The sequence below is a fragment of the Amblyomma americanum genome, chromosome 5, assembly GCF_052857255.1.
Source record: "Amblyomma americanum isolate KBUSLIRL-KWMA chromosome 5, ASM5285725v1, whole genome shotgun sequence".
NCBI lineage: Eukaryota > Metazoa > Arthropoda > Arachnida > Ixodida > Ixodidae > Amblyomma > Amblyomma americanum.
Genome location: NC_135501.1, coordinates 144,438,102 through 144,464,567, shown reverse-complemented (window position 1 = coordinate 144,464,567; position 26,466 = coordinate 144,438,102). Strand labels below are relative to the sequence as shown.

Sequence of the window (26,466 nt, the reverse complement as noted above, 5' to 3'; positions counted from 1 at the left end):
ATGTACTCATCTTTGGGGTGGAACCTTCGAGGCAATAAATAAAAGGCTTGAAGTTAAACTGAATACCGCACAGTGTGCTTCTACTCTTACCCGTTAGTCACAAACCTAACTTTTCCTTAACTTTCGTCTCCAGCCACTTTAAAGCGCCTTAAGCTGTTTCGGGTTTACGGGTTTACAAGGGTTTCACGTCCCAAGACGACTCAGGCTATGAGGGACGCCGTAGTGAAGGGCTCCAGAAATTTCGACCACCTGGGGTTCTTTAACGTGCACTGACATCGCACAGTACACGGGCCTCTAGAATTTCGCCTCCAACCTTAAGCTGTTTCATAAGCTTTACTTATGAATGAACATATCCGTTCCTTAAACTAGGCTCTTAAGCGACTTAAGACTAATGCAACTTAAGCGACAGGAAGACAGCAGAGCGAATTGGTGAGCAAACGTGAGTTTATGTTAACCCAGCTTAAATCTCGAACAGGAATTGATGCAGGCAGTGAAATGCAGAGAAGAGGTAATCGGTGGACCCTTCGGGTAATTGAGTGGATCCTAGCAGGAGCTGGACACGAGCAGGGTGGCCAGGTGAGATTAGGAAAATTGCAGTGATAAGGAGGCCGCAGGTAGCTTAAGGCAATAATAACTAGAGACCAATGGGAGATGCCTTTTCCGCGCTGTGAATGTAGCTGCATGATGCTGACGATGTCACTTCTCGTATCATGAAAAGCTGTCGTCAACCTGCGCGGTACCCACACTTACGAAAATTTCTTTAGACAGTCTATAGACTTCCCATACACTTCTGTCTATAAAGTCTGTAGACTCCCTTTAGACAAACCATAGAGAACAGTCTACAGGCAATACAAATCCTGTAGACAGTCTATGGACAATCTATAGATATATGACCATACAGTTTTAGTAGACTTATCCATAGATAGTCTATAGACTATAAATAGACAAAAAGAAATCTATAGGAAGGCAACAGAGTCTATAATAAGTCTATAGACTGTCTAAAGACCATTTTTGTGAGTGCAGAGCGGTAATACAGCCGTGCATGCGAACAGAAAAATCATAGGTTAGCCTGGCAGTAGAGCAGAATAGAGCTCAAACGTAATGATGGTTAGATATAATTAAGATCGCCACTTAAATTTAATATAGCCTGTGCCGCTAGCCACCGTGGCAAATAAAAGGGGATGCTTATAAATATATCCATTTATGGCAGGATGGCTGTGGCGTCCGGCTACGGAGCCTTAGGTAGCGGTTGATCCTGACCGCGGTAGCAGCATTTAGAATAAGTCGAAATGCATACACTTGTTGCGCAGCTTTCGATGTAGGTTAAAAAATCTCAGTTGATGGAAGCTAATCCGAAGTCCTGTACTACGGCACGCTTCAAAGTTCGCAGTGTTTCTCTGGCAGCTAAAATATCGATCACTATATCAACAGACCGGTCAATCAATAAATCAATCGCAGTCATTTAGTGCAGAGACGGGAGTTTTTCTCTCAAAGCACAAAGACGATTTTACCGCGCCACCGACATTAAAATGCCGCTAGAGTTCATTCTTACGCCGCTTCGTTTATGAACTACAACGGAACGGGCTAAGCTGTTAGCTTAGTGCCTCCGCAACTTTTGATAGTCGATTTTTTTATACGTATGTTTTTCAAGCTAGTGTTAGTGCTGCCATCCTTGTCAATGAAACATCAGTAGCGAACGCGAGACGTATTTTCCAATCCCGTCGGGAGGTGGCAGCCTTGTCCAGGGGACGTGACTTCAGCCTCTTGTGGTTATCTATATATCTAACGTATGCTGTTCCGGCGAAAGCAGCTCAGAGGCTCGAGTATCAACTGTGTTTTCTTGATTACACGTAAGCGGGCAGCGCTGTTATTTTTGTTGCGCACCCGCCGCAGGTGCTGCAGCATGCGGTAGCAGTTTCCACCCGACCGCAGCGGTCGCGTGAGCCTGGGCCGTAAGGCCCATACGGGCCCATACGCTGATTTACTTAGGTTTAGATGTGTGTTAAATATGTTACGCAGGATTTTGTGCCCCGAAGTTGCAATTAGTCTATGAAATACTGCACGTAGTGAATGGCTGCGGCAAAATTTACGCGCAATTGAGTACCGTCTGGGGTTCTTTAACATACACGGACGTATGCAACATCTTTAACATGCGCGGACATATGCAACATCTTTAACATGCACAGACATATGCAACATATTTAACATGCACGAGCACTGACGCATATCCCGGTTCTTCGGTTTTAGTTGAGCGACTAGGGTGATAATCGTGGCTGGTCGTTGTAACGGCTGTCCCAACGCAACCGTAATGCTATGGCAAGATTGTATCTCGTTGCAACCCAAGGTGCAAATAAAGCGCAACATTTTATTTATTCACCTCTGCGGTTTAAATTTTTGTATTCGTTTGTGCGTTTCACTCTCCGCGAAATAAAACCTCTAAGCGAAGAGACCCGGGCTATCTGCGGCGTCATACCTCGAAGGGCGCGCAGATTCGATGGTATCGAGTTAACGCCACGACGTGCAGACGTACAGCAGGTACTGCGTTTCACGGACAACGCTCGTGCTAAAGCGAAGCTGCATAGAAATAAAAGCTGCAGGAACGAGCACACTGCCCTTAATGCAACACTTGCGCGCTATGATTTGTTCCGCAGCCCACCTCTGCAGTGCTCCAAGTCAGCTCACGAATGCACTACACGTACAAGGACGTTGCTTGCTCGACTGGAGTGATGGCCACATGTAAATGCTACTGGGGTTCAGCCTGCTGAATTCAGGTCCAAGCACACGGTAGTCGAAAGCGACACCATTTCGAAGTATTTTAGCTTTCAGCGTTGTGCAATGATTTCATAAGGTCCTGCTTACCTCATAGCAATGCAACAGTAAACCCGTGACGTTCTTGCATTTTTCTGACTTTCCCGTCGTCCAGGAAAACACAGTGCTGGCGATCTTCACATCGCTTAAAACGACCTGGCGACAATCGTGTGCGGTTCCACTTGCACGGCGGACGTTCGCAGACACAGGTCGACGATCTCCAACTTGTCATTGGTTCTCTGTTTTCCTCCGACTAGTTAAAAGTGTGTAGCTAAATCTGGGTGCTCGCATTTCATTGAAAAAAAAACGTAACTGAATTGTTCAATGAAGAAAACTTACTCATATGTTTCCAGTCTGATCATAGACGGAGTCATGGAGGAAGGAAAGAACTGAGGAGAGGCCGTTACGTCATATTTTTTGAAGCCGGCTCCCCACTGCGTCCCCCTACTTGCCCGCCGTCGCAGCGCGCATGCGCAGCAGACGGCGCCGCTGCGTTCAGCGTTACTATTGGCTGCGCCTGCGGCCAAATAGTCCTAGTAGTCATTGCGAAAGCGCGTGACTTCCGGCGCACTTTCTGGCGCGCAGCTCGGTGAGCGAGGGCCTCTCCTGAATTTTCCATCCTCCGCCGACGGAGTCCTCTTTACGGCCGCCATGTTGGCTCGACTGCCGCGCCGCCTATACTTCGTGAAAACTGCCGATGCTGTGCCTACGCTGAGAAACATACAAACACCAACAATTCCATGTTCGCAAAGGATGTTGATGGTCGTTCCAGTGTCTTCCAGTTCCTTTCTTCACTTTTGCTTCAAGCTACGGAGTATGCAGCTGCAATTAAATTTATTCGCACGTTTTAATGCTGTTGAATGTTCCAAGGAGCAAATCATGAATACGTGGGTTTTGATGACCTTCGGTAACCCCCCTTTCGCATAAATTGTAAACTTTCAAGAGATAAGTCGCCTTCGTTTTATCGCTTACAGCGTCGTTCCAGGGCCTCAACTTTGAAATTAAACCGCAGGGTGAGAGTTTTATTACCTGACCTATAGTTCATGCGAGGCGTTAACGACCTCCGTGCGGAAAGAGTGCAAGAACCGCTGCTCGATGGGCTCTTCCGATAGGATTTACTGCTGAAGGCGGAGAGCGTCTTCTATGCTCCCCTCCCAAGGTCTTGTGCATAGCGGATGCCCTGGTCGGAGGGCATTGGCAATTTAACCGTCTCCGCGGTCCAAACGCAGCCATATCAGCAGCCGGGGCTTAATTTACCTCCGGTAGGAATAATTAGAAGCGCTCAAAGCGCGCCGTTAGAGAACAAGCTGTTTCTCTTCTTTTTTTTTTTTGAGCTCGAACAGTTCATATTCGTTTTCACACGACCTTTAGAATATTTTCACCACTTATTGCAGTCGTTTCGCATTCTGGCAAGATTCAGATACGTGTAGCCTGTTATACGCGTACTCTGTCGTATCGCTCTTGATTCTTCGCCACCCAGAAAAGGGGAAACGGGGGGGGGGGGGGGGCTGAAACTGAAAAGGTTATTTCATTTTGAAGATTTCAGCTTTTGTTTCTCACTAGAAATTATTGCGCCGATGCCTTGCGGAGTATGGACAGATTGTTTTTTTTTTGTTTTTTGTGACGCAATGCGAAGTATGAAGAGGAAACATTTTAAACAGAATAAAAATCTGGACCCGAACCAACGCTGTCCGGCACGCCTGGTTCTGCCTCCTCGGCGGTACGGTCCGAAGGCCGCCGCCCGTATACTATAACAGCGACGACGCCCGCCTCGCTTGTGGCGGTTTTCTTTTGATCGACGGTGCCTACGTCAACCGCAGATCGCCCGATGACGTCATCCACCCCTTTCCGAGTGAAGCCACACACACGCGTCCCTTCATCTTGTAGCGTGTGTGCGTGCCCGCCTTTTCGCCAAACCCGAACCCTCTCTTTTTCCCTCACTGGCGCCGCTGTTACATATCGCGTACGTCTCCTGCACTCCGCCGTGGTCCCGCGTGAGTCAGACTGGCGTTGCGTAAGATCTCCCCACACCCGCGACCAGATTTCGACGGTGAGGGCGCTCTTGCGAGATACAGCCGCCCCCCCCCCCCCCCCCCCCACCCCTCCCTCCAACTTTCGTCGACTCTCATATACATACAGGCGCTTACTCGGTGATTACTGCGGTAATAATAACGACTCCCCCGAGTGCTTTGACTCTTCGGCGCCGATCTCGCTGGCTGCCATGAGGGGCAGCTGGCGGCAGTCGGCTGCGTTATGGCGAAATACGATTTCGTTCAGCGCGGCGAGAACTGAGGCAACGTAGGCGGGATTCCGATGGGTCCCTTGGTGCTTTGAGTTACGGTATTGCGTATGTGCTTGAGTGTGTCTGTGTGTACGCAAGTGTGATTGGAACGACGGTGCTCTCTCGCGTTGAGTATGATTACATTCGCTGCTTTGCGGCCAGAAGTATGTTGAGGGAAAGATAGTAGAGTGGTGCTGCTCGACAATGGGCAAGCAGACATTACTGTAGCTGGAACCAGGAGGAGGAAATGAATTTGGTCATGACACGTGATGAGCAGAAAGGGTAACTGGTTTTCTTTTAGTGCGAAAACACGGTTCCGATTGGTAAACGCCGAACAAAATCTTGCGATGTTTGTATCCTCGGGGTGTTTGTGCTATGTAAAATAAATAAATAAAAATCCGCGACTGGGATTCGAACCCGCGGAGGCGCAAATACATGAGCTGCGCTGGCCATTGCACGAGAGCACTTGGCTACCGCTGCAGCAGACCACACATTGTGTTAAACTGCGACACACTCTCGCGCTGCGCATTTCACATCGTTGTCTTCATCAACTAATATTACTATCAAACTAATAATCGCACTTTGAACTATGTGCCAGTAGTGACAGAGATATGTGCGCTGCATGCGTTGGCGTGGGCAACGTTGTGGTGGAAACACGCCACTCTAGCAACAGGCGTTGGCGTTGACAACACTGCAGCAGAAACGCGGCGAACGTGCATTGGGTAAATCGGCACTGACGATGAAAAAGTTGAAGACGCGCATAACTGGCTCCCTCGGTCAGTAGAGATCTCAATCGCGTTTTCGGGTACGTGGCAGAGGTGTCCACCTGCAAAAACTGCACTTTCGAACAATATTTCGTGCCTATCAAAACTAAACCGCTAGTCATTTCTAGACGCGTCAAGAAAAGGGAAGCCTAATTAAGCACGACATATCATGGGGTGAAAAGATGAGGTTGACAAGTTGGGCTATTTATACAACGTCTTCCAATGCCGCAGGACACGGGTAATCTGAGGTAGCCGTAACGTCTTTGTCCTGCTGTGGACTTCACGTGGATGCGGTTACCCCTGATTTAGGTGATGGGAATAATTAGCTGGGTCTCGGTGTGCCTGTCCAGAGCTATAACCAAACTTACAAAATTGAGTACAGCGCCTGTAGTGCGAACGGACAGCCGCATGGATGAGCAAGGTAGTGGGTTAAGCTTTTATTGGTGTTTCGAACGCTCTTAATCACGATCCAGCCTTGTACTAAAAAGACGGGTCCGTGGTTTTATGGCCCCTTAAGAGGCAAGCAGGGAGTGACTGAAGGTTAAATCTATGTTGCCAGCCAGATAGCTAAACTGAGGATTTGTGCGCGGTCCATGAGATGAGATGCGTAGAAGAAGGCGTTTGCAGTATTGAATGAATAAATCACCGTGGTACTGTGCCGGGATTTCATGCTGTAGGTCTTAAAACGTCATTAACCCCAGTTTTATCCATCTCCAGCTTACTTCAATTAGCTAGAAGTCAGCGCCTCTAGGTCACCCTCATCATTTGTAATGCATTCCTGAACACGCGTCCCTTTTTTTTTTGTTCGCTGCGAGCAAAGCAGGTTTAAATGCTGCCGTTTAGCAATCACCCGTCTTCAATGCGGTTTGCGCCGTCACCCATGACGTTAGTTAGAATAAGTGGCACTCTAGTTACCAGTGCTGTTTATTGAGTTGTCTGTCCGTTTCATTGACCATAATCGTGTCTTGCTGACTGGCATAGACTGTTTCATATGAGACAACATTACATACTAACGTTCTCGGAATGACCAGCAGGGCATCATTCCATCATGCTTTCTGCTCTTCGATGCTGTAGTGCAGTCACACGGTGATTTCTGTATCTATGCACTGCCCATACCAAGCAGGCTGCCGCAGCCCGACTGGAAGGTCAAGAAGTGCCCTATAGACGTCGGTCCACGATATGAAACCGCGACCGAGAATCTCTTCGTGGCCCAGCACAGCGTTTGCCAGGAATAGCGAAATTCTGGCAGGAAGAAACCTACGTACTACTGTAATCACTAAATGTTCTTTAGAATGCCGATTTGTCACGAACGTTCAGCGCTGAGGGAAGATTTGTAAAAGCAAAAAGATATTGGCGCGGCATGTTTGAGACACGTGTTCCCTTGTTGTTCGGGGTTGGTATGTCCGCAGGTCAACTTTCACTGTCCTCCATATCACCATCTTATCGCAGACACACCTCCGGAACGATAAGTGCGATCGCTGCGGAACCGAGCTTGCCAACTCACGCAATGGTGCTGGCGTAATCATCGCCCACTGTCGACAGCACCGCTAGCCCACGTGCACTCCGTACAGTTGCTTCCTCGGTGGGCGTGTAAGCTACGTAGAAAGGGTACACGTGCAGCCTACGAGTCCCGCCGCGTCCCCTTCATTCTTCACGTGATGCCGAGACTGAGCGCCCCTGATTGGTTCCCGTAATCCCGCTATCGTCCTCGTAGTCAGCACGACAAGACACCAAGTGCTGCTGCCTGCCGCTGCTGCTGCTGCTGCTGCAGTGCTGTAAAAGTGTAGCGCTCCTGGGCGCCTTCCTGGATGAACTGGTTTCCTGTGGGTCCTCTTAGGTGCGTTCTGTGACGCCCATAATGTCCGCTCGTTGCGCCCCTGTTGTGTAGGCGACCTCCATTTACCGGCCATCCAGGACTGGGGAAGCCACCATGACGTGAGTTCAACTCAAAGATCAGCCGCACTGCTGAGACTTTTTCGTAACCTCCATGGAAAAGTAGCGACAACCTCTGTACAGTCGATGAGAGGTTCCGGATAAGCGTGGCATCTGCGTGTTATCAGCTTTTGACATTCCATGGTGGCCTTGTGGAACACGATGATGACCGCTTTGTGGAAGCTGCTTCTGTTGCATGGCTGACACGCTTCGTGGACCTTTTTGCTGTTTTCAAGATTTATTTTTATCCAGAATACGTTGGGGTTGTGTATTTAACCGCTTGTTCGATAGAAAGAAGCAAGCATTGGCCACGGCGTTTTGCGGCTGTTGTCTGGGCCACATGTTCATATACCCGGCCTTAGTTATCTCCGTAGCAACAAATGGCGAAAAAATTTCGCGCATAGCAAGTCTGCGACTACCCCGAAGATATCGCTGCTTTGGTCAACGTCGTTACTATAAGACTCGCAGTTCCTGCTTCAGGTCGTGCAGTTCAATTATTCGAGCAATTGAAAACCTGACTCAAAGGATAGAGAAAGCACTCATCAGGTCACTTTGACAAAATGGTCTGTTCCTATGTTGCCAAGGCTGTTGTGTGAATACTCTGCTGCGTAATTTCACAGCGAATTACGAGCTCCACCCGATGTGTGGTATTCCGCGCTTTACTTCTGTTACTTCCGTCCCAGACGGTTCAGCATTCCAATCAAAGTATCACTATTTATAAGTAGTGAGTTAAGGCTTCAGCTGGTTGGTTATTTAGATTTAATAGAAAGAAAAACAAGGGTGCGAGGAAGCCATACAACGCATCTTTACCGAGGCGTTTAGTGTGCGTTTCTCTGGTCTTATCTTTCTTTGCACTTGTCTGTTCGTTTAAACCACCTCTTAGAATTCGTACCATCAAGGCTGTCTGGGCCTGTTGCCCCGAAGTACTTTGTTTTCTGGTTTATCGAAGCATAAAGAACGGCACCGTCCGCTTCCTTGCGAACGCCTCGGTATTGGATATTGCAGGAGCGAAGCAGGGCATTAATGCATTTGTCTAGGAGCGCCTCCGACGTTGTTCGCACCCTTCGGCACCCAGCTCGCGTAGTCGCTGACGAGCTTCGAGCATTCTCGAGAAATGCAGCGCGCAGGCGTGCTGACACGGCGTCCAGAAAGCGATCGTCGGCAGGTGCCACGAATCGGTCGACGGGTTTAACAAAGCGCCGCTCGGCCTTCTGGGGCGAAAGGGCCACTGGTTTTATCCGTGGTGTTCATTTCATCGTGGTTTTTAGTTGAGAAGAGCGCTTTTTTCGGCATAGCATTGTCAGCGGTGTAGCACACCAGAACACGGACAAGGCACCGTAGTGGTGGCCTAGTCGTTTGAGCATCCGCCTCGCATGCGGAAGGTATAGGGTTCGATCCCCAGTTCCGTCGGGTACCTTCCGGTGATACAATGGGTACAAGCTCTCCTGCCTAGTCCTCGGTTTCTTTATGATGAAATTCTTGGGAAATGGGTCTTAGACCCCACTTTGAGAAAAAGAAAAATCTCGTGCCATGGCCCTCTTTGGCCAGGTGCTCTTGCGCCATAAAAATTCAGCAGAACACGGCTAACACTTCCTAACAAGATGGGTGACTAATATTCAACAGTCAAATTTTTAACTGTCACTGTTAGGCCCCTTAATTACTGAGAGGCGTGTAGCCCACCGTAAGTAATGTCCATATCAGTTTTAGTATTTCCAAAATGTGGTTACCCTCTGCGCTGTGGCCGAACAACTTTTGGCTGCATAGCGCTAAATTACATGCGCTTTCGAGGAGCTTGCAGGCAAAGCAAACTCTCCAGTGTACGTAACTCGTCGAAATAGCCAAAATCTGTTGGGCCACAGCGCCGAGTGTAACCGCGTTTTCGAAATCCTAAAAACTGATATATATATATATATATATATATATATATATATATATATATATATATATATATTAATTAAGAAGGGCTACATGCCTCTCAATAATTAGAGCCTAGCGTTAGGAGTTAAAACTATTCAATACTAGTTAAACATCGTGTTAGTTAGCACGTCTTATCTGTATTCTGATGTACACAACACTGGGCTGAAAATGCTTTGCCGAAAAAAAGCTCTTGTAACTTAAAGATCCCGTTTATAAAATTTGTGTAAAGTCCTACGTGAAAACACCCTGTATATCAGCGTTTCTAGAAGAAGTTCGTGCGTTCGTAATTCCCTGATGACCCTATACCTCTTACGACAAGAGGAGAGCACACCGCTCGATGCACTTCTTTTTTCTTGGTAGATTTCACTTACTCCGTTGCATGCTTTTTGCTGACTTCTTTCTTGACGTCGATGTTCCAGCTGCCTCGCTGGCGTACTTAGAGCGCCTTTTGAACCGCGAGGCGCTTTCTCCGAATGCGGGTTCGTGATACAAGCTGTGGACGTCGAGGTTTTGTGCAGCTGTTTCAGGCAGTCGCATGCAGCACTTTCGTGCTTCACGTTCCCTCTCGCACAGACGGCGTCTCGAACAGGAGTATTCCGCTGGGAAATACGTGCTATACCGCCAGGCAAGCAGCAATTTTTAGCTCTTTGGTATAAAAACGCGCAGTGCATTTGCGACCGGACGAATTTCTATAGTGAAATGCAGCGGTACACGAAGGAGGTGCAAAGCGCGTGGTGCTTCGTCTAACCACCAGTTCACTGTGAAAATGAGGCAGCCATATGGATCTATAATTGTATCCTTTGACAAATCTTGCAGCTGGGCTAGTTAGTGGTCATTCATCTTCTCACGCAAATAGCGCCTGCATATATAAACTCATTTGCCCCTTGTTTTTCGTTGTCTTTAAGCACATCTTCTGAGCTGCTATTCATTTTGAGTCTCCCGACTGTGGCTTTAAGTCGGCGTTCCATTTATAATGCTTTACACTGCACCCTTCATATCAGAGAATGCCGTCAAAAGTTTGCTGTACCGTTTATTGTAAAAGTCGGTAGTTGGACTTCGAAGGTCCAGTATTGCCGGGCAAACTCGCCATGGTACATGGAGCCAGCATTTCGTCGGCTGACTAGCTGGACACCAAGTTACTGTCATACGTGGTGTCTTGTAAGCGCGCAGTAACCATGTGTTGACGCAAAATAATTCTCTACCTGCGACGGATAACGCACTGTCATAGTGGACTGCAGGGCACCTGCGTTGTCTAGGTCAGTCCTCTCGTATCAGTTTTCGCGCCGGGATCACGCGTGAAAACTGATACCGAGTGGGCGGACCTAGACAACGCAGATGATGCGTAGTCCACTATGGTATCGTATTGTCCTTTCCAGGCATACGAGTACATGTGACAGCGAGTACCTGTGAAAAGTGGCGAAAAAACTTACACGAACTGCATAATTCATTAGCCACACGAGTGCCCTGGACATTGCCGTCGCTTCCAAGTTATGTGTCAGTGTTAGCTCAGTGGTTACGGCGTTCAAGTGTCGAGCATAACCAGCCACAGCAGTAGCCTATCGACGGTGACGATCCGTTAAAATACCCATGTACTAACACTTTCGTTCAGATTCAAGAACTTAAATTGAAGGAAATTAACCCGGAGCGCTCCATACGGTTTGCCTTATGGGCAGCTATGCTATTTCATGTCTAACATTCTTGGACAAAAATTTTCAGTATTGGAAAGCTCCGAGGTACTGATATGGAAATGTTGAAGATAATGGTCCATTCTTCCGTTATGTAGCAAAATCCATCTTTTGCTACGTTTCCATCGCCTGCATCGAGCAGTTAAGACTGCCTTGAAAAACCAGTGGGGAACTCTTTTGACGATAACAAAAGCGTTAATAGCAAAAAATGCAAACCTGCCGGCGAGAGATCTACAGATCTATTTTATACTGAAATCTTATAACGTATGTAGACATTGCATTCATAAACTCTTTCCCGTTCAAAAATGCTTTTTGGCCAGAATTATTCGGTATGCTTGCGCTCGGAATTTGTGCGAAGGTATGACCACGTAATTTTTTTCCGGTGGACGACGGGACTCTTTCGAGACGCTTGGTAAATGGGCGTATTTGTTAACCGCAGTGCTTATAATATCTGTGTACCTCGCACGCATAAGGAGCACGTTTACGCGGAATGGAACGTAGGGACGCAGTTTCTGTGAAGTGCACATCGTGTGCCTCCGTTTGTTCTCTTTGCTCGAGTCGGTTGTGAAACAAGGAAGCACAGTGTCTTGCTTTCGCGGCAGTTATTGACAAAGCACGATTGTTCTCTATGCGGAAGCGCACTTTACAGCGTCATGCTTTTCGAAGAAGCTTAATCAAAACACAATGGAATGGAAACTCTCTGACGATGCCGTTTGCAAACCGCTTACGGAATGCTTCGCCTCTTTAGTTCGCATAAATAGAGCATAACAACGGGCTAGTTGCTCGTCCTCAGTTGTAGTCTTTCTCTAGCTGTACATTTTTTTTACAGTTCGCCTAGAACTTTTCTAGATTCAGCAAATGTCGGAGCTGGACAGGGTATTTGTTCGACATCGGTGCATATCCCCCTTATTCCGATCATGCGGACTTTTATCGGCAGAAAGGAAGTGCCTATTTCTGCTCGCGCTTCCAGCAGGGAAGGCTTTATATGGTGAAATTTACGTTGTGAGTGTTTTTAAAGGGTGTATATCATCGCAGATTCAAGCCATGAGAGGGAAATTAGGTGTGTATTAACAATATGTCTATCCTAGCTATACTGACCTTTGTTACAGCTGCTACTGAATAGAAAAGTTAGCTTACTATAATCCTGCATGAAACTGAGGTAATCAACATGAAGAAGGTTTATTGTGCGAAGAGCGGATAACTGAGTGACACAGTCGAATATGAAAGGAAAACATACTTGGTCATAAAAGTCTGATAAAGTGACTTCAAAAGTTCAGTGAGAGAAGGTTGTCGCGGACGGCACAAGTGACAGCATATAAAGTCACTGGGAAAGGCCTTTTTCCAACTGTGGTCTTCACACGAATCATAAAGATGGCGTTTGCTTCGAGTTCATTTAGTGCTTGCTAGTTGCTGTATATCGAAGTAAGCGGACATAATCAGCGTCATAAAAGATGCCGTCGATTCGTTCGGTGGTAATGCGTGTTCTAGTCAACAACCCTGTGTTAATCTAAACGTGTCTATTGCTTTACTGAAGGACCCGTTCTCTTCTTTTTATTTCTGTTCTCTTCAGTGATTCGAGCGAGGCTCCCCAGAGTGCGGTCACCACGGATCCCGTCCAGGTTCACCACCCTGAACCGTTCACCCTTCCACAAGTGAATATGGTGAGTGTGCTGATGCTGCTCCCGTTTTGCAGTGACTAGCTGTTCGATTTTATCACGGACACATTGATTCCCAGCACGTCTGTACTGCTTTTACGATATCTCGTATCTTTAATGCACCGAAACAAATGTATATATATCATCGCGTTTCGTCCTGTGTTTTGTGTGTTTCCGCGGCATGCATTTTTTCTTGATGGTTATATACCATGTGAACAAGGAACACGGGCTAGTTTTGAATACATTTACTCTAGGGCAGATGTCCTACAGTGCAAAACTTTTCCAAAGGCACCCTGAGTGCCTCCAGTTCTTTGACTATCACAAATTACGCATTTGTTGGTTGTTTCATTGCTTTTCTTTGTATTCTTTCGCTATAATGTCATATTGCCCCTCTTGCTAGTGCCAGTTTTCTTGCGCATAGTCTAAATAAATCGTTGAAAAAATAAATTGTAAAAGCGCAGCCACTATGCTGCAATGCCATCCGCCCTGCTGTTAATTTGTTTACGTAGCTACTAGAGATCTTCCCGCGGGAATCGTGGAGCTATTTCGCGACTCGGCCATCAAATCGTCGTTGCTTCGAAACAACGCATCCGCCAGGTATTTTCAGGTGTTGTCTGCCTTTGCACTTTTCCAGAGTCGTGTACCGACTAGGCTCCCACAAGAGTTTTCTCGAATCCCACATCACAATTTAATACGAATTGCTATTTATTACGAATTGTGCAGGTCTTGTTTCTACAGCGCAAAACAATCGCGGAGCGACGCGAAGAACAAGCTCGCTCCTAATGCGAGCTTAGGTTGAATAAATGGCAGCGGAAAGTAAACGAAGACATCGAAGAAACACACAAACGAGGACGATGCGAGCAGCATCGTCCTCGTTTGTGTGTTTCTTCGATGTCTTCGTTTACTTTCCGCTGCCATTTATTCGATCATGCACCAACTAGCTCAGCAATCCACCTTATGAGCTTAGGTTGTTAGACACGCTTACAGCGGAGTGGGTATAGCTTCACAACTTTCTCGGGGCGTCTTGTTGTTGGTCCCAAGGCGCATGCAACTGAGTCTCTATATTTTGTGCACGATACTGTTTACACACTTGTTTCTCACTATTCAGGCACCGATGTTAATTGTAGAGTGTTTCTGCTAATACTTGCTGATGAGAGCTGAGCGCCACCCAGTCTTACTCGTATATATTGACGCTTGCGTCACTGGTGTCTCTAGCTTAGTTTAATTTTTGTACTCGATTCTAACGCGCATGTCATTTTTAGGTTGTTTTTTTCCTCGAAAACAAAAATGTGTGCAGTAAAATCGAATAAATACGGTAAGTAAGCAGTCGCACAGCAAACTTCCGCTATTAAATATATTCATTCTTGTCAGAATTTCAAATAGCAACGCACGCCGTGCCTTTTCTAGGCGACTGATTTAACGAAGTCAGTGCCCCGTTGTAGGAAGCGCTTCTTCGAAGCATCTTCCTGATGTTGGTAACCGATGTTTTTGAACCATGATATCACCAAATTCGTGCATCATCGCAACAAGGCTCAAAGGCGATAAACCCAGTCATCGTGCATTTTTCATTATCAATAACGCAAGACAGAGCTCGTGGTGCATGTCGGACGAAAAGAAAGCTAGGGGAAACTGTGATGTAAAAGGGTGGCGATGGCGGCTAATTCAATTCAATTCAATTCTTTATTCACCAGAAAACTGGACGGTCTCCAGAGCTAAATGTTGCTGCCTACAACTTGACTGGGGCCCTGGAGCCGTTTACAAAGCGGCAGCAGACATTGGTGGCAGAGTACGCTAACACTAATTACAAACACTGAGTAGTAGAAGGCATCAGAAAATACAGACCTCTTGCAAGATTTATCACAACAATAGATTCTTATCAATTACAATTGAGGAAAGTGTACTCGTAGCTCTTTTGGGGATTTGATGGCTACCTGTTTGTGTTGATTTAATAAGACCGGCAGATTGTGTTTTAATGATTGCATTTTGTACTGAGTGCGAAAGTATGGGACTAACCAGGGTTCGGAAATTCGAGTTAAAGATGGAGTAGCTCTAGGTTGCAGCAATGCCATCGAACGAAGGAAACTCTCAAAGCTCACGGAGTAAAAACAGCAAGGTTTGCAAGATTTGTCCTGTTCGCGGTCTTGAAAAAGAGATAAGGGGGGACACAAATATGAAAAGCCGCGGCGAAAGAGTGCTACGCAGAGGAGATTGCACTGCAGGATCCAGTCACCATGGCAACATAATGCCCTCAAACGGTGCCCAGATCTGTTGCTTACCGGGTATACTGTTTCATAATTCGAATACCTTTATGTGCCAGGAGCAGTCATGCGTACTGCAGTGGTGGCCTAGTGGTCTCAGCATCAGCCTCGCATGCGTGAGGTGCGGGTTTCGATCTTCTGTGCCGCCGGGTACCCACCGGTGATACAGTGGGTACAAGCTTTCTCCTGGCCTAGTGCTCGGCCTATCTGGGGTGAAATGCTTGGGAAATCGGTCGTTGACCCCACCTTGAGTAGTCGAAAAACCTTGTGCTATGGCGCACTTTGGCAATAGACGCCCTTGAGCCTTGAAAACCCATTATCAAATCAAATGAGCAGTGGTGCTGCGGTCAGAATATGAGGATGGTCTAGTATCCAGCCAGTCCATCCGCCTTAAAGCCACCCTTATTACTTAAGCTGGCTGACTGTCCGGAGGACCAAGAGTCAGATGTCAAAGCGAGGCGATGCATTGAACGTATACATAAGCGGTTAACAGACGTAATTGTAGAAAGCGGTGAGCTTCAATACTGCATAGTCGAATCATGCCTTTGTAGCGATCTCTAAGTTAGTTGTTGCCGCATGCGAGGCCGCCTACAATTTCATTGTTCTTTTTTTTTCTATGTACATGCGTTCCTGGCATGTCTTACACTTGCAACGTCTTGTACTTTTAAATATTGGTTCCACAATTTTCACCGTTGAAATTTACAAGTTCTTTCTGCGGGGTTTTTAACCTAATTCTAATGTGTTGATTGGCCGCAGCAGTGGGTAAGTATTTACGATGCTCGGCTGCTGATTCGAAGGACGCGGGATCGATTGAGGCCACAGCGGTCGCATTTTGATGGAGCCGAAGTGTTAGATGCCCCCGTACTCTGCAGGTTAAACAACCCCAAGTGGTCGAAGTCATCCGGAGCTTTTCACTATGGCGTCCCTCATAGCCTGAATCGCTTTGGGATGCTCATTAAACCAAACCAAACCATCTAAACTGCAGATCGCGTTTTTTTTTGTAATCTCTTTTTAGTCCGCTTTCTCTGAGCGTCGTCCAGCTTTGCGCTACCGGCGAAATTTATCGTAATAGACAATTCTCACTTTCGCATATTGGCCGGCTCTCACGTTACGCAGGTGGGCCTGAGAAGCTTTCCCTAAACCTTGTTCTACCTGGTGGGGATTAAAAGTGACCCTTTTTTTTTTCTTGCACCTTTCCGAACTTTATTGTATTACTATGTTATATTTGGAATATGACGTCCTGGTTGCTTTCAATTCCTGACAGCGCTGTTTTTCCTCGTCTCTTCTGTCGTCTCACAGCAGAGTGAAGGCCGGCTGGTCACGTCCCCTGGCGGCGAGCAGGGCGTCCTCTCTCTGGGCGCAGAGAAGGGCCTGTCCAAGAGCGGCCTCACTGTCAGCATCGTCGTGGAACCCGTGGAACCGTCGGCGGGGGCATGCGTCGATGACGACCCCTACAGTGAGTATAGATATCACTCTATGATACACCTCATATACTTACTATACAGTCGTCCAAGCACCTGTCTAGTGCGCTCGGAGGCCGCGCACTCTTGTGCATCGATGGCTGTCGCCGCTGCCTGACGGGGACGATACAGCTTTTAAAGGCATTGAATAAAATCCATGGGAATGTGTATACACGGTAAGATAAGGCTACTCGCAGACAAGTGTGCACTCCCAGTGTGCCGTTCGAGCGCTGTGGACAGGTGTGTTGACGACTGTACATATGCAATGAGTGTATCCCACCCCATGTGCATAAATATGGTTTTTAGTTCCTTTCGAGGTAAAGCGTTCTTCTAGCGACGGCACAAGTCGATTAGCGTCCATCCTAGTGCGTCGGTCACAGCCAGAGAGGGAAGCTGTGAGATTTATTATTTGTTACTTCGAAAGTTCATTGTTTTACGGGTACAAACGAAGCTATTGTTTTGTCGAGTCGACTAGTCAAGTATGCTAGCAGATTTTCGGAACAGTCCGGGCGAAAATAATTAGGCGCTCTCTAAGGGCGACTGAAAATGCTAGCATGACACTCGACCTGGTGGGCCACTTCTGGATGCGATGATAGCCGAAGTGAGATAAGCATGCCCAGAACGCATAAAAAAAAGGACCTTAGTTTCCTTTCATGTCCGCCTGCACTTTTCTGCAAATGTTTGGATTGTTTTTCTTACCAACGTTCTTATGGCGGCACCATAATGGAAGTTTCATCTGACAGTGACGTGTCTCGAGCGCTCGTGCACCTTAGGACGGCTGTCGACATCTACTCAATGCACAGTTTTGTGGATACTTATCAACGAAAAGATAACATGGCGATGGCGAGAACGAACCGAACTTTTCGCAGCGTGTCGACTTAAATGAATGTACTTTACAAAACGAGTTTGTAGTGGCACGTATATTGGCATGTTTACTGTATATGCTTCAAGCCCATTTTACATTGAGCTTGACTGTTTTCTTTTTAGTTGCCTCTAAAAATAAGTCTCGTTGCGACTTTCCATCAACATGTTTTCTTCTTCTCTTGCAACTACAGCCTGCAAAACACCCACACCTGCAGAAGAGGACATGGTGCGAAGCCTAATCGTGAGTAATCCCCTTCTTTCTGAGCGTTCCGATCGGTGGCTGAACATCCTAAAGTGCGCTTTGTTACAGTCTTAATTGAGCTTTTGCACCTTTACAGAGTTGCTACAAAAAGAATGCTCTGTGTAGCGGACTTACAAGTTTAAAGATACGAGGCAACAAAGTGGGCGAAGAATTGAATGCTTGTCCATGCATTTGCCCCCCCCCCCTTTTTTTTTGTTCTTTCCTGATTCGTGGCTTGTTTCAATTCGCTTTACCGCTCACTTTCGTCCAACAGAGTGCCGCTTTGCGAATGTCTCCGTTTATCAACGCACTAATGTCCCATGCGACTAGCCAGAGTGGGGAATGATTCCTCGATTTAACGAAGTCTTCGTTTTAACCAAATTTTTCTGTAGTTCTCAATCGACGAAATGGCGTCACAAGCCGGCAGCTGGTAAAATTAGTTCAGCAGCTTTCTGCAGCGTGCATTTTGTGGCAGTGCTGCAAAGGATAAGCAGTAAAGGGAAGGAGACGGGAATTTGTCTCTCTGCCGTAGCGATTGGGCTGTTCGTAGTACGGGCCGGGGCTGCGAGGGGGGGCGGGGCGGGGAGGGGGGGGGGGGGGAGTACAAGAGACGGTGCAAGGAGCGCTAACGCTGAGGAGGCTACTGCCCACGGTACGGGGAAAAGTGCCAGTCTCCGTCCCTTTCCTGGTTACTTAGCCTGTACAGCATTGCTGCAAAAAGGTGTCCACAAGTATTGGTACTTGAATTAGTCTCCAGTAACATCAGCGTCAGCCATTAAGAACAGACCGTCACCTTCTCCCAACCGATATTGGCTCATTGTTGTACGCATGAAATGACACCATTGCATGAGAAATTCACATGGGCCGCGTGACTACGAATCGCATCAGTAGGTCAGTGACACGCGAATTATTCGATCATGGGGTCGGTTTACCTACCATCGTTATTTATACCAGGATCCTGTTATACAAACTCTCAACTGAACCTTCATATACGTACTATTGTCACATTATTTCTTCCGCATTCTTTGAAGTGGTTCCCAATAAAAGGCAAGCGTAAGCAGCGGGCAGCAGAAAGTTAGGTGGGCGGATGAGATTAAGAAGTTTTCAGGCATACGGGCGGCGCAGCTGGCAAACGACAGGGTTAATTCGAGAGACATGGGAGAGGCCTTTGCTCTGCAGTAGGCGTAGTCAGGCTGATGATTATGATTCCTTGAATCATACAGCTGACGCAGAAACTGGCATCATAGAACGTGAGCGTCCGTTCAGCTCTTTTCTTAGTTTCTTCCTTTCTTCCTTGATCCTTTCGGTGCGGGAAAGTGAATGCTCTTCGGGAAAATGTATGTCCCACCTGATCCCCTTAGATCGCTTGACGGGCTTCTGTACCTTTTGAAAACGATGCGGGCTTATCGGCTAGCGCGTTTCCCGGAAGGGTCTCCTGGACATAACCGCGTACGCAACAAAGCGGTATTTTTAAATTTTCTTTCTTCAGGCCAAGAGAAGCGCTTCTGCTTGTCGCTACCCCCGGAACGCGAAGCGCCGCTCTTGGTCTGAAGAAAAAAAAATTTAAAAATACCGCTTTGTTGCGTACGCGGTTATGTACTTTCTTTTCCTTTTATCCTTTTCGCATCCATGAGCCTGATTTATGGCGTCCAACAGCCGACCACACTATGGGGAGAAACGCAAGCTGTTTTTGTCATTTAATTTTACCTTGTCACAGCTTAGCGCATGGACGAAGCGTGGCGGGGCGCCGTGATGGATGGGGAAATAAGTGAGTGAATTTTGAGCCCCCCCCCCCCCCCCCCCCCATAGGCGAGTGATCTTCATTTCACTTGGCTTCGATACGGCTTGCTAGAATTAAACTTGAAAAAAATGAAAAACCAGGGATGACGATTTGGTCTATAAATTCTTCATCCGCTTGTGAACAACATGGTTTTTTTCCTCCCTGATCTATGTGAATAGAAGCGTGCTGGTCATATTGAGCGAGGGAACGTATACAACTCGCAAACTGCCAAGCACACTCCGCATTGAACCTCTCCAACATTTCCCACCGTTTTAATCTCTAGCGCTGAGCTCTTGCGAGAAGCTTTCTTCAAATGATGTAGTTACCGCACCTGTGGCCTAGTGCTCTGCTCCTTTAGGGTGAAATGCTTGGGAAATGGGTCTTTTACACCACCTTGAGTAGAAGAAAAAACCTTGTGCCATGGCGCTGTTTTGCCACAGATGCCCTTGCGTCACAAAAATTCATTATCAAATGATGTAGTTGATGGTAGTCGTAAACGACGTTAAGCGCCACTTTTAACATTATTTTTGTCCAGGATTCCTAGGTTGCAGTCGAACGAGGTTGAGCAACTGTGGGATTCGCTCCGTGATAACCGCTGTCACGGTACTCCCGCGATGAACTTCGTCACGTAACGTTCCTGCGCTCTGCCTCGATTCGCTGCATCCCAATATATGGTCGCCACTTGCGCTGAAATAAATCATTTCTGCCTGCTACACCACAACATCATAGCGCTCCTATACATGCACGTCATCCACAATGCATGCGGGTGCTTTACAGCAGCGTAACTAATCGGCATAAACGACGTCTTCAAAGGCTTGGTTCTACACGGTCGAGTTCTACTGGTTTAGTGTGGTCATTGCAACCTCTGGTAGGTGGAAGCAATGGCTTCGCCGTGTGGTACGCTACGATTCAGCGTGAAAGTAGAAGCCGTACTCTGGTTTAAGAATTCAACACGTACTCCTCCACCAAACTTCAGGGAGAATGCAGCACGGCTTATTCGAGCTCGGCGACACTGAGAGAAATAAGCCAAAATTTACTCTTTGCTCTCAAGGTTGCGGACTTAGAATTTGCTCAATGCTTACCGAAGCGCGCTCCATTTAATATGCGACTTCACCTGTTTCGCAAGTATATTTGCTCAGCCAAGCCTGCCTGCAGGTATCGCCATAGGTCATTGTTATGACTAATCTTCTTTTACCTGTCCTGCAGAGCTACTTTGGATCTGGCTGAGTGATCGTTTCCGATTTGGTTTAAAAAAAGTAATTTCTCTGGTTTCATACGATATTGTTGTCGTAGTGAAAACTCTTATTTTAGTTTTGCATGCTCCTGCCTCATGTACGGGAATATACTTCCATCTCGCAATATCTTGGTGTCGAATGGAGGGTGCTAGTGGGGTCGGCGTCTCCCATATGTATGTGATTCGCTTGTGAGCGCATGAGGAAATCACCCTGCGGTAGCCACCAATTGGTTCTTGTAGCTTTGTAAAGTGGAGTACATCTCTCTGACGACTGCTAAAACTTCGCCTTCGTGAGGGGGATGCAGTTCTTTCGTGGCACTAAGTACTGCAGAAGATACACTCTCAGATACGCGATACGTGAAACAAAATAATCGCTATAGGCATGAACTTCAGTCGTTGCATGTTTATATCCCAAGACAATTTTCAAAAAGTCTCCTACGACAAATGAGCTGATTGGCCAAATCTGCATCTAAAAACCCATTCTCGTCTTGTTGTCTTGTTGCAGATGAACGCCGAACTGCGCAAGGAGGAGTTCGCCAAACTGCTCGAAGAGCACGCCCAGATCGTCATGGAGATCAACAAGGCTGAGAACAGCCTCGCATAGCTGATGCGGCAGCAACCATTGCCACCACCCTTGCCACCATCCGACGACACCCGGCCCTCAAAGCGTCGCCACCACCGCCACCGCTCTAGCAGGACATCGCAAGCAATGTCCTACAACGCTCGCAGAAGACACGGCCGCTGGAGGCGATACCGAAATGAATGTCCCCCTACCTTTGTCTGCGAGGTTTGATGAAAGTTTTAAGAACCGCAGAGAGCACTGAACCGAAATATTTTAAAACCTGTGTAGTCATCATGGGGTGGGCATCTGGCGCGACGCCATTTGCAAGGTCACGGGGTCTTTTTTTTTTTTTTCAAGTTCACGAGGGAATGGGTAAGACCCCACCCACACTTTTTGTCGATGGTTTCTTGAGCACTGTGCTTACCGGAGCTGTTCCCCGAAAGAACCGGGTGAATTCTTCTTTCCGCATCCGCGAGTGCGGATGAGTCTCAACGGAAACGCCCAAAGTAAACCCAGCTAACGCTTCTGCGTACTCCGGTATTGTACGAGGGATGCCGCCTAAGTTAAGAACAGAAATATACATAAAAGTCTGACCGTTGTCAGTTTAGAGACACCTCATCTGCGATTACGTTCACGTGATCGCATTGGTTTACCCATTTCATATGCTCCGTTTTTAACGTGAACACCTTAGATGCAAGTCATTCTTTGTTGACCCTCTTGTCATGTGGTAGCCTGCTTTCTTTTGTCCTGACGAGCGCCATTAACTCCACCCCCACCCCCTCCGCCAACGTCTTGGTGTCACGGGCCGCAATACGCAAATAGAACAGTTTTTAAGAGTGCGGCTGAACAGCTTCTTTCAGTGCACGCTCATGTACTCTGCTGCGAGGAAATCGTCCTGATGTTGTTCACCGGTAGAGTTCAATCGTCGCACCTTTTATGATACGGCCTGTTAAGATCACCTGTTTCAATAAAACTGCTTGCTAGTTGGCCTTTAAGTCGAATGCAGATCAGTAGGATTAACGATCGCGATAGGACACTTCACGTCAGAGCCAACTGCGAGTGCCTGGTGTCCACTGCTGCGAAAAAGCTTGGGACATGCAGCTGGAGTCTACTAGATTAGCACCTGTCATTACTGAGCAGTGATAACGGGGAGGAGTGGAAAATAACGGACGAGGCGTAAACCAGACTAAGACGTACAAAACTTTAAGGGAACACTACCTTCCACTATTAGCACTATCTCACCGGGTTCTGAAAGACCTTCGATTCTGCTGGAGTGTAGCTTGTGCCGACGAACAACCTTCCCGTACGGAACAGTTTGGAGCAGGGATTGGGCGCCGCCCCCCCCACAAAGGGCTGAAAGTGTTCGCTTCTTTTTCACCACAAGCGCGTCGCGTTCGGTCAGCGCTGTTAGAAATGGTTAGTTTTTTATCGATGTGAAGTCCAGTTCATTCTGAAGTCCCACTTTTGGGTGGAAGGGACGAGGGGGTTGAGAGGTCTTGTACCACATGCTTGTAAACTTGGTCTTCTCGTACAAGTTTATCACACTAACTACATTTTGCTTGTAGTTAAAGGTGTAATAAAAATTAGTGGTTTCAGAGCGCTAAATCAGCGGGAACTAAACATACAAAGAATGAGCAGAAAGAAAGCCGTTGTGCAAATTTTAGGGTGTCTTATAAAACCAGCGGCAGCTGCAGAATACAACCGAGCCGATTTAGGCTGCATGGACAAAGAGTAACAAGCGGTTCTCCTCCAAAAATGGTTTACACCACCACATTGCAGAGATGCTGTCATCGACCACGGTGTTGATTGGTGATGAATATAATAGATTATAGTCCATAGCCTAGTCCTCTGTGACGAGTTGCATAGTGGTTTCACACATGCCAAGGTCACCATTTAAGAAACTAAATTTTTTGCGACCTTGGATTCTTCCTCGAAAGGCAGGCGCCAGTTATTGTGGTCTCGCGTATCAGGAAATCAAAAAAAACTACAAGGTAGACAAATGCCTTGTATCTGTAAATTTCGCTTTATGTATGCTGCACATGAGTTCTCCATAATGTGCCACAACTACATTTCTCCTGTGTTTCTCTCACCGCGCTTCGTATAAAACCTTAAAAACGTGGCGGCTGTTTTCACTGCATCCATCTGGCCAAGTTGAGAGTTGCAGCATAGCGCGAATCCGCTTCTGCGGGGCACCACTCCCTAAGCGCTAATTGGTCCCGACGCGGTGAGCGCGCACGCAGCTGGCGGGCACGTGGCGCCATCTGGCGTCTTCAGGGTGTACTGCGCAAATGCAGTAGCGCCTCCCGGCGGAAGCGGTTTATGGCAGCGGATCGCGCTATTTAACAACTCTCTAATATCATATCCCATGGAAACTTCCACTCCCAGGCTCGCGGTACTCCTGTCAGAAAAAAAAGGCCCGGACATTATTTCGTCAATTCCCACATGCCTTCACAAAACGCAAGTAACAAAGCCGGGTGGGGCAGGAAATGGTGTTGCAAACAATCTTCCACACGGTCTATGGTTTGCCGGATCCGCGGTGAACGAGCAGGAAAGAAACCTGCAAGGCAGCTTTATCGACTCGACCCGCCGTTGTCGAGTTCATGTTAACGCTCCAAATATCGAGCTCGCCACGACATGACAGACTTGTCCGTACATGGAGCTAGTGTCGTTCTCATTATTGCCATGTGCAGGATTCGAAACGGTGAAGAAAATCTCCAACTACTGGGTTGTGTACAAAACGTAGGGCAGCGACTGGCCATGTGGTGGGCTTCGCCCAGCCCCGCGTGTTAATCGCCAACGATCCTCGCTGCCGTTTCTTCTCAGATAAGAGAGATGAAGTGAGGTTGAGATTATCGAAGTGGTTATCAACACCTTCGAGTCCTCGGTGAATGCAGAGGCAGACGCAGCAGTCCTGTCTTGTACGCCTTTTCAAAATAATTCATCGCCAGCCAGCACCACTCAATGCTCAGGCGCTGGATTTGAAAGGCTGAAAATGTGATGTCTTCGTAACTGCGCGATTCTAGGCACGTTGGAGATGAATATTTTTGTGCGTTTCTTCTCGCGCGAAACAAGTGGGCTGTTTTTTCTTGTTTTTTTCTTCTCCCATCTGTTTTTACTTTGCCATTGTTGAAGTGCAGTTTCGTTGCTTCGATATCTATGGTTGTGTACCCTTTGAGATTCACGGGTGTTTGGTCGCGAGTGTCGTGTTATGTATGCTGTAGCATTGTATATAGCTTCAGAAAGGTGTAATGCTTGTATTGTACATTTTTCTTCATTTCACACGGCGAAGAAAGAGCGAAAGAAAATGAAAGTGCTATGTGTCTGTTTCGACCGCGCGGGTGGAGATGTAGTTCTGAATTCTATTTTGAACACATTTTTTATTCCTTTTGGCGTCTGTGCCAACAAGCGTGAAGTATGTGAGGTTTTGCGATGCTCTGTTGAGAAAGTTACTTATTCACCAATTTTTGATGTGCTTCAAAACTTTGAACGCGAAACGGCCATTTTGTTTTTCTCTTTACGTTGTGCCTGCTTGGAAAGAGTTTTAGAAAAGCGGTGCCGGAAGGGATGTCACTGCCTTTGTCACGTTTGTCAAATCATTCGATTTTGTCCCTACAAGAACGGAGTCTTGCTCTTCAACATTAAACGCATGTGACCCCGCCAAAATGCTTGTTTCTGGGTGAGGCTGCATGACATGATGAACGATGACGTTTGCTGTGACGCCACCAATCAGTAACTAACTCCTCTTTCAGTCTCTGTATAGCGCTGTCCGAATTTAGGTCTCAAAGGCCTCTGCTTTTCTTTCTAGTGAAGTGTTGCAGTTGTGTCATCTTTGGCCATCCCCTTTGTCATCAAACTTGTATGCGAGTGATGTCGAGTCTGAAATTGCCCGTAAAACAGTTCTTGCTACGCTTATGGATTGCATAAATTGCGCGCCCGGAATGGTAAAAAATCATTGAAGTTTTGCTCTTGTACGCCACAATGCAAACTTTGTGTGTATGGTGCCTTTTCCAAGCTGTTGGGCTCGGAATTAAGACGTGACCTGGCTTGCTGCGGCCATTAGCACAATGCAGTGCTTGAACAGAGATCACGCTGAAACTAAGCGCACATTTCCTGTCAGACTGCATGGTCATGACAGCGATATATGTTCTCCCGTGCCCTCTAATCTTCCCTGATCCGTAATCTCTAATCCTTGATCGCAAGGCTAAACCAGTGGCAAATGCGTTTTTCGGTATTTTTAGCATTAGCAGTTCCAGCACTGCACAGTCCTTAATTGCCTCAGCAGCTTTAGCCTTACCAAAAATACAAGGAAATGTTGCGAAGCTAAAGCTTTACGGGCGTTTCAGCCTCGCTGTGCGGTGCGAAGTGTGCGAGGAACGTTGACCTTGTTTGGCTTGTGTAATTTATGCACTATGTTTTTGTTATTTAAGTGAAAGCAGAACCAAAGGAAAGAGTATGTACACACTCACAGTCCAATAGCAGCAAATGTGATGGTATACCCGTACAAGAGAAACCTGTTTATATAGAGTTTGTATGCGCTTGTTCATAGTTGTCTTGTGGTCCTCTTTATATATATAAAGTGACATCACAGTGTACAACCTGTATTCTGTGTTCTTTGCGTCTGATTTTGTTCAGACCTGATGAAATGGGCTCCATGAATGGAGCCATTGATTCAGCGTTGAACGGCATGGAGGTTTTATTTCAGATACCATCTTGGTCCGGAGGGAATTATAGAGGGGAGTGTTGAGTAAAAGAAAGCAGGGCGGGAACACGGGTTCATCGCATTTTACAGTATAGCGGCAAAGTTGGGTAAGCAAGTCTTAAAGTGAAAGAAAACAGGGAGAAACTGATCACAGGCGTTATTCAGGCGTCAAAAGCACATTTAGGCTATCTTTATGTTGGGGCGCGAATTAACGGCAGGATGCCTTATTACTTATTCGAACTGTTCATTAACAATGTTAAGTTTAGAACGATTACATGGGTGCGTACGGTCCAGCGTCCATCTTGCGTCTCCAGTCTTCCTCCTCA

General features: G+C 47.1%; 1 protein-coding gene across 1 annotated transcript in view; it reads left to right on the top strand.

The window, feature by feature from the left end:
- The window catches only part of LOC144134248 (uncharacterized), a 587,847-nt gene extending 561,811 nt beyond the window's left edge, over positions 1-26,036 (top strand). The window contains exons 7-10 of the mRNA XM_077667207.1: positions 12,958-13,048; positions 16,600-16,756; positions 17,816-17,865; positions 21,385-26,036. Of these exons, the coding sequence (XP_077523333.1) occupies positions 12,958-13,048; positions 16,600-16,756; positions 17,816-17,865; positions 21,385-21,483 (397 nt within the window). The 3' untranslated portion in view covers positions 21,484-26,036. The remainder of the gene's footprint in view (positions 1-12,957; positions 13,049-16,599; positions 16,757-17,815; positions 17,866-21,384) is intronic.
- Positions 26,037-26,466: the final 430 nt, after the last annotated feature.